The 7,657-nt window shown below is 50.6% G+C and overlaps 3 protein-coding genes across 3 annotated transcripts; 2 read left to right on the top strand and 1 right to left on the bottom strand.

Moving 5' to 3' along the window:
- The first annotated feature begins 592 nt into the window (after positions 1–592).
- mpkC (mitogen-activated protein kinase mpkC) lies at positions 593–2,832 on the top strand. Its single transcript, XM_025628119.1, has 9 exons — positions 593–1,031; positions 1,087–1,134; positions 1,219–1,348; positions 1,403–1,446; positions 1,513–1,612; positions 1,663–2,019; positions 2,071–2,149; positions 2,219–2,402; positions 2,453–2,832. The coding sequence occupies exons 1-9, from the start codon at positions 976–978 to the stop codon at positions 2,643–2,645; spliced, it is 1,191 nt and encodes a 396-aa protein (XP_025476641.1). The 5' UTR covers positions 593–975; the 3' UTR covers positions 2,646–2,832.
- Positions 2,833–3,713: 881 nt separating this feature from the next.
- On the bottom strand, positions 3,714–5,241 carry BO87DRAFT_365671 (putative neutral amino acid permease; the record flags this gene model as incomplete). Its single annotated transcript, XM_025621805.1, has 3 exons — positions 3,714–4,512; positions 4,567–4,996; positions 5,052–5,241. 3 exons carry the CDS (start codon positions 5,239–5,241, stop codon positions 3,714–3,716), a joined length of 1,419 nt encoding a protein of 472 aa, XP_025476640.1.
- A 619-nt stretch (positions 5,242–5,860) lies between these two features.
- Positions 5,861–7,636, top strand: BO87DRAFT_341373 (putative amidase; the record flags this gene model as incomplete). Its single annotated transcript, XM_025620693.1, has 3 exons — positions 5,861–5,946; positions 6,021–6,643; positions 6,698–7,636. The coding sequence occupies exons 1-3, from the start codon at positions 5,918–5,920 to the stop codon at positions 7,633–7,635; spliced, it is 1,590 nt and encodes a 529-aa protein (XP_025476639.1). The 5' UTR covers positions 5,861–5,917.
- Positions 7,637–7,657: the final 21 nt, after the last annotated feature.

Genomic DNA, 7,657 nt, shown 5'->3' with positions numbered 1-7,657 from the left:
CCCCCCCCCCCCCCCCCGGATTCCCAGTTACTCAGTTGGATTCTTCCGCCTTCTCGACTCTTCCTGGCTCTTCGTGTCTCGAGCAATCACGATGTCTCGTGTAGGTTCCACCGATCGAGTCAAATAGAGATGATACTGGGGGGCACACGCGACCAAGCGTGGTTTTTTTGTGTAACAACCCTGCAAGCGAGACCATCGCTGCATCGTTGGTGTGGGCCAGCGGAAGTGCAAGACGTGGAAGTGATTCCTGAGGAAGCTCGGAATACCCCTTGGGACTCTGGGAGAGGTGAGGATAAACTCGGAGACGGCCGGAACGTGGGGAGTGGACAGATGGGCGACCCGCTCAGGGAAAGGACTCGACTCGGTGACGCTGGAGTCGTTCGACGGTGGATTTACCGGCAGCAAGAAAAAGGAAGGAATCTTGGAAATGGAAAAGCCCCGGCGCGCTGGTGGCTGGTCCGACAACCCGCCAATCGCAAGCCGTGACTGGCCTTTCAGGCACTGCCCAGGAACCGCTGTGGTACTCCCAGTAATCAAAGTAGTTAATAGTTAATCTGAGTATCTCTTACTACTAGTAGTACTCCGTACTCCTCTTCCTTTCTCATTTATTATTCACCACCACCACCACCACCACCACCACCACAATCCCTACAGCTGCACAGCGGGAACTTCCCTTAACACTAGTGGCCGTCCATGATGCAACTGGCTTGCCTTTGCTCAGCTGGCATGCTTCCTCCTACCTGATTTCTAAATAAGATAAACATATATCACCAGGGTCTTCAACTTTAGCTTTGCCACCTACAGTTGCTCCTACGGACTTACTACTACTACTACATAGTACTACTAAGTCAGTAGTGCTCAGTACGACTAACTACCATCTACCATCTTTTATCTACCATCTTTTATCTACCATCTTTTATCTACCATCCTTGACTCATTTTCTGTTTCACACGGTTCCCCCTTCAGTCAGACAACATGGCTGAGTTCTTGCGATCCCAGATTTTGGGGACTACATTCGAAACCACCAACAGGTAAGTGATCACTTCGCTGCTAAGGTCGATTCGTAGCTACTAATCTCCGGCTCAGATATTCCGACTTGCAGCCTGTTGGACTTGGTGCCTTCGGGCTTGTTTGGTACGAGCTCACTTTCTTTTACCATGTAGTCGCCATACCTGGATATACGGATCAAAATAGCTAACCACGTTGCGGCCACGCTAGCTCGGCTTATGACATGATTACGCGCCAGCCAGTAGCTATCAAGAAGATGATGAAGCCGTTCTCCAACGCCACCCTCGCCAAACGGACCTACCGCGAAGTCAAGCTATTGAAACACCTGCGTCATGAAAATGTCTGTCTCCCTGCAGTTTATTCCTAAAATCATGCGACTGCTGACCTTCAACAGCTCATTGGCCTGAGCGACATTTTCATCTCACCTTTAGAGGACGTGTATGTGGTTGTTACAATGGATAAGTTTCAGGGATTGATTACAAAAGTACTAACGATAGGACGCAGTTATCTGGTGACGGACCTTTTGGGAACTGACCTCAACCGCCTCCTTACCTCGAAGCCTCTGGACGGCAAATTTGTTCAATATTTCACCTATCAGCTTTTGGTACGCCTGCAGAAACATTCCAGTCGACAGAAGCTTGCTAACGACCCCAGCGAGGCCTTAAATACATACACTCCGCAGGCGTTATACACCGTGATCTCAAGCCGAGTAACATACTCATCAACGAAAACTGTGACTTGAAGATCTGTGATTTCGGCCTTGCGCGACTGCAGGAGCCTCAGATGACCGGATATGTCTCAACTAGATATTACAGGGCACCAGAAATCATGCTTACATGGCAAAAATACGGAATGCAAGTGGACATCTGGAGTGCTGGCTGTATTGTCGCAGAGATGCTTCGCGGAAAGCCATTGTTCCCAGGAAAGGATCATATCCACCAATTCTATCTGATTACGGATGCTCTGGGGAACCCGCCTGATGAGGTCATTGAAAGGATCTGTACAAAAGCCGTAAGAGCTGAGACAATTCTTGCTTTACCTGGAAGTTGATTTATTCTCTAGGCCCTTAACATTGTGAAGTCGATGCCGAAGCGCCAGCCAGCTCCTTGGGCGACTTTGTTTCCAGACTCTGATGAAGACGGTACCCACCCCCCTCACTATTTAACAGGTGCTTGAACGGTTTTTGTATGCTGACAGGTTTTGTTCGCAGCTATTGACCTCCTTGCAAAAATGCTCATATTTGATCCCGACAAGCGCATCTCTGCTGCGAAAGCTTTGGAACATCCCTACTTGGGCGTATATCACGATCCCACTGACGAGCCGGTTGCTGAGCAAAAGTTCGACTGGTCTTTCAGTGAAGTAGCCCATTCAATCGATGAATGGAAAATCATGATGTGAGTCTCTTGCGATCCTTGGCCGGGTCCCAAACTGACCAGAATGCCAGATACACTGAAGTTGTAGATTTCCATGATCTTGGGCCTACCGGAGAACCAGCCATCACAGAGCCTTTCTTGCCTCCCGACCCGAGCCTCAGCCCCGAGGTCCTTGACCCGCTTGGCCAGATACAAACCCAAAGCATGGTCACAAAATCCGCGGACACTCTAGACCAGGATATTTTGCAGTACCTCCAGATTTAGACTGCGCCAGTTTAAAGCTCACGAAGGAAGCGAGAGCCGCAAGCTCGGTGAACTAGTTCCGTTTGTCATCACGAGAGTTGCTGGCACTGACATCATTATGCGTCTATCTTGTCAACCCTTTCGTCAGTTAAGGCTTTGAAGATCGGTCATTCGGCAATGGGAAAAGTTCTAATGCGTCCCTTGCCTAAAGCCTGTCATAGGCACCACTAAAACGCGCAGTGTTAGTGACTCAACCTCCTCCATTGGCACTTACCCCTTTTTATCAACTTGTTTCTTTCATTCTATCCGCCTCCGCATCGACTTCAAGACCCGAATCTAGTCACTTACGCTGAAGGCCAGACATACACTTTCATCCCAAACCAACCATCAGTGCCCACAAAACAACACCACGCTATCAGAGAACAACAATTTATCGAATCCGGACCAAACACAATGAAAATACTACTTCCCGCTTTGGCAACCTTATTCCATGTTCACGCCTTCCCCCACTCACAGAAGCAAATATTCGCGTCAAACACCACCTGGCAGATATCTCTATATCAAAACCGGCAATGCACCGGCGAAGAAACATTTTTCTCTGGAAACGGAACATTGTCCTGCCACGATTCAATCCTCAACGGCGGTTCCTTGGGCTACATAACAACGACAATGGGAAATGGCTCGAATTGTTCCGTGCAGGTTTTCAACGATACAACACGCAGTCAGACCATTGATGTTACGGGCTCAGGTATCTGTCAGACTCCGGTTCTGCAGGAGGACGTGCTGATTCGGGGGTTTTCTATTTCCTGTTAGCGTTGACATCTCTTGACTGGGTCAAGGCTTGAGGGTCTTGTCAATATCTTGTTTCTTTCTCTGCTTTTTTTGATCTCATCTCATTTTCATTTTTCATTTCGAATGCGATATTTGTGTTAGCAAGCCACGGTTGTAATATCTTAATAACTTGACGAGTCCTATGATGAATGACAATCTACAATCCATCCTTTTAGATCTGTGTGAACCACGAAAGCAATGTCAAACCGGATGTATACTTTCTTATTGTATGTTTTACATTTACTCTAGTAGATACTCTCAGGTAGAACCACTATTATCCGCACACGAAAACACCCCATCAATCTGCCCATCCCTATACGCATCCATAATCTGCACAATAACCCCATACGTCCCACCCACCGTCATGAACGCACCCAGGAGTATCAACAAAACATGCAACAAATACACCACCTGCTTCACCACCCCTCCAGACTTCCAATACTCCCCATGACTATACAACCACAACCACCCCGGCAAACACAGTGCCAGCGGCGCAAACCCCAAGCTACCCACCAGTGCCAACACATATGTGAAGATAGGAATCGCACACGCCAGGATAAATGCAATCGCAGCTAATCCTATCGTGCAACTCAGCCACGTACCCCAGTGCACGACTGTGTTGGCTTGCAGGTGGCGCGAGTGGCGCAGGATGCGAACGAACAGGTACTTTGCTGCTACGTGTACGTAGAGCGAGCCGCTGACGATCAGGCCTGGTAGGGCAATGCCGTAGGCGACGCGTTTGATGGTCGTGCCGGCGCTGCCGAGGGCTGGAGAGGCGATCCATTTTCCGCACCAGGCATAGATTACTAGTGCGAAGGCGAGATAGGAGGATGTTACGAATGACATGCACAGGTAGACCGCTTTCGGGTAGTCTTTGGGTTTGCGCATTTCGGAGATCACGGGCAGGAAGGCGGATGTTGCGGCGCTGGAGACGAATATCGTGGCTGAGGCGGTTATTCCTGCTGCGAAGGTTGGGGAGCCGATTGCGCGGTAGCCTAGGTCGTAGGGGCCTGTTTGGGGTGCTATTGCTGGGCGGGAACGGGTTGTTACGCCGATGCTGGGGGGTGTTAGGCTTGTGGTAGTGATGTTGGGGAAGGGGTTAGGGACGTACACGACTATGAGAACTGCGGCTAGGATGCTAACGAAGCCCACCCAGGTGAGCCACCCGATGTGGGAGAATTTGCGCACGCTAGCGAAGCCCGCGATGATGATGGTGGAGATGAATGAGAACCACACCGTGCAGAGGGAATGAAGGGAGAGGGCGTTGAATGCGGCAGAGACGCCAATAATCCCTGATGCGGCGGTAATCACATATGTCACGATGAACATGAAGCCGACCACTTCGCGGAGCATGGGGCCTCCTATGAGCTGGGCCATATCGGCCACGGAGTGACATTGTGGGTATAAGGTGCGAAAGTTGCCTAGGATTATGGCTCCGTAGGCATTGAGGACACACCATCCTACCAGATTGACGGCACCGGGGAAGGCCCCCAGATCATACATTACTGATGGGATGGAGAGGATGCCGGTTGCGAACAGCACTGGAGATGTCCGATGAGAGGAATACAAGTTGTAGGGGACTAGTTGGGGACATACTCTTCAGGAAGATAGCTGATGCACGGATCCAGCTAACGGTGCGGAAATTGACCTTGCCATCTGCTTGCTGGAAGACTTCATGGCTATCATCGCCTGTTATGATGTCCGAGGAACTGGCGACTCTAATGTCGTCGCTGGCACTCGGGGCTGGAGCGACCTTGAGGTCCTTGGCCTCATTGATGTACGCCATGGTGGGTGTCCAGGTGAAGGGAACGAGGAGTAACCAGAGTATCCTCCAAAGTCGGGACCCCTTACATTTTTATTGCTAGGCATTTAATGCATAGGGATCAGGCCGCGGAACATTATCACCAGTAATATAATCGCTACTGATAGTATGACGGGCCGATGAGGTCGAGCTCAGTTGCTGGCCGATAAGGATTCCCACGGAGAATTATCTCCGTTGGAGTGCTACGTTGGAGTCTATCAGTTGGAGTAGACGGCATCGTGCATTATCGATGGCTGGGATACGAGGGGTATTTGGGGTAGGTGAACGATGCGATAAGGCTAGTGATTCAAATAATTTCGTCAGTTATCGAGCGTGTAGTCTAAGTACGAAATAGATATGTCTGATGGGTTTTGGTGGGTTTGGCGGGTTGAAAATGGGGTGAAGAAACCCAATGAGATTCCTTAATCAGATAAGCTGGACCCTTAGCCTTTCAGGCCCTCAGGCCGCCTCGGACAGCTGCCTGGGAGGGGGATGTTGGAGTCACGGCAGTCGTTCCTGCCAAATGCAGTAATCGACTCCAACTGCTGGCGATAAGGCTTGGCACATGGCACATGCCAGGCCTTTTCTTCTTCGCTGTGGTCGATTTCAATACTCTTCTCTTTGTAGAATTGAACTTTGTGTCCAGATCTACTCACTGATTATGTCGGTATTGTTCACTTCTATTTCACCGTATGTACTGAGTCCTCTATCTATTCTATCCCCGCTCTCTCTCCAGGAATTTGAACCTTACAAATCATCCACAGGGACAATCCGGTCAAGAGGGAGGATGCCGCCTCCCTTCTGCGCAATCTGGACCTCTCCATTGACCAAGAAGATGAGGAAGACTTTCATACCCTCTTGGCAGCCGTCCACGACTGCGCCGAAACCGTGGCGAACCTGCCAGACTATCAGCCAGCCCCCGATCTTAATAGATACCTTCGACAGAATGTTCACCGTCCATCCTCAGAGGAACAAGTATTCGGGCAGGCCTGGGCTCACAAGTTTCTGATCAAGGGCAATGCGGAGGGAGGACCTTTAGTGGGGAAGACCGTTAGCGTGAAGGATTGCATTGCCGTTGCAGGTGTACCACAGTTGCTTGGAAGTGATATCATTCCCTCTTGGACACCAATTACGGATGCGACGGTTGTGACCCGAGTTCTCGATGCTGGCGCTGACATTCATGGTACTTCGACTTGCGAGAACTACTGCCATTCCACGGCGTCTTTCACGAGTGCTCAAGGAATCGTGGAGAACCCTTTCGCAACCGGATACTCGGCTGGCGGAAGCACCTCAGGAGGGGCTGCCTTGGTTGCAGCTGGCTTGGTTGACATTACGCTGGGCGGAGACCAGGGTGGGAGTATTCGGGTTCCCTCCGCATTTTGTGGCTGTAGGTGGCCTTGATGATTGTCTTCCAGAATCATAGCTAATCGTGTCAACTCAGGTGTCGGCTTGAAGCCTACGTATGGGCTGGTGCCTTTTACGGGTATTGCTAGCGGGGATGCTATTGATGACCACACGGGCCCGCTTGCTCAAAATGTTATCGACGTTGCCTCTTGCTTAGACGCTATTGCCGGCTATGATGGCATAGACGATCGATGCCTGGGGAGTCCTAAACACGGCTCTACCTCGTTCGCCAAGGCGCTTCAGGCTGAGGCTACAAGGCTCGATGGTTTCAAGATAGGAGTCTTAAAGGAAGGATTTGAGCACAGCACTGTGGACCCCGCGGTCAATGAGTCGGTCATGGCGGCCATTCAGAAATTCACGGAGCTTGGCGCAACAGTCGAGGAAGTATCCCTTCCAGACCATTACCATGGGCCTGCTATCTGGACCATTCAGCAGCGTGTTTCAGGCTCTTTGACGCTGCTTGGACAGGCACATGGCAGAAGGGGGCTCTACATGACGGAGATGGAGCGTGAGAGACTCCCGTGGACGAAGGAAGGCTTCCAGAGAGCCTTCCCAGCCACTAAGAACGTTATAATCAATGGCCTCTATCTTACCTCACGCTTTCCGGACTTGTACGGCAAATCTGTAAATATTGGCCGAAGGCTTCGGGACCTTTACGAGGATCTTCTCCAAAGGTATGACGTGGTTGTAATGCCGACCACTCCTGTTGTTGCACCGAGACATGGTGCACGAGGCCTACCGGTCGAGTCTCTGAAGCCTAGCATGGGCTTGACAATCAACACGGCAATCTTTGACGTTACGGGGCACCCAGCGATGTCTATACCAGTGGGGTATGCTCCGGCCAAGGATGATCCTCAGGTCAAGCTCCCGGTTGGTATGCAGATTGTCGGAGGGTTGTGGCAGGAACACAAAGTACTCAAAGCGGGATATGCATGGGAGACAAACTACGATTGGAAAAAGGTGGCGAGTAATTGATAAACACAGTACACTAGAGATA

This window comes from Aspergillus neoniger (assembly GCF_003184625.1).
Source record: "Aspergillus neoniger CBS 115656 unplaced genomic scaffold BO87scaffold_31, whole genome shotgun sequence".
In the NCBI taxonomy this organism is placed as follows: domain Eukaryota; kingdom Fungi; phylum Ascomycota; class Eurotiomycetes; order Eurotiales; family Aspergillaceae; genus Aspergillus; species Aspergillus neoniger.
This window is presented reverse-complemented; position numbering and strand designations above follow the sequence as displayed.

Coding starts and splice junctions, on each gene's coding strand:
- mpkC (XM_025628119.1), top strand. CDS start 976: ATGGCTGAGTTCTTGCGATCCCAGATTTTGGGGACTACATTCGAAACC. Junction 1,135..1,218: donor GGTGCCTTCGGGCTTGTTTG/GTACGAGCTCAC, acceptor CGGCCACGCTAG/CTCGGCTTATGACATGATTA. Junction 2,403..2,452: donor GATGAATGGAAAATCATGAT/GTGAGTCTCTTG, acceptor CCAGAATGCCAG/ATACACTGAAGTTGTAGATT.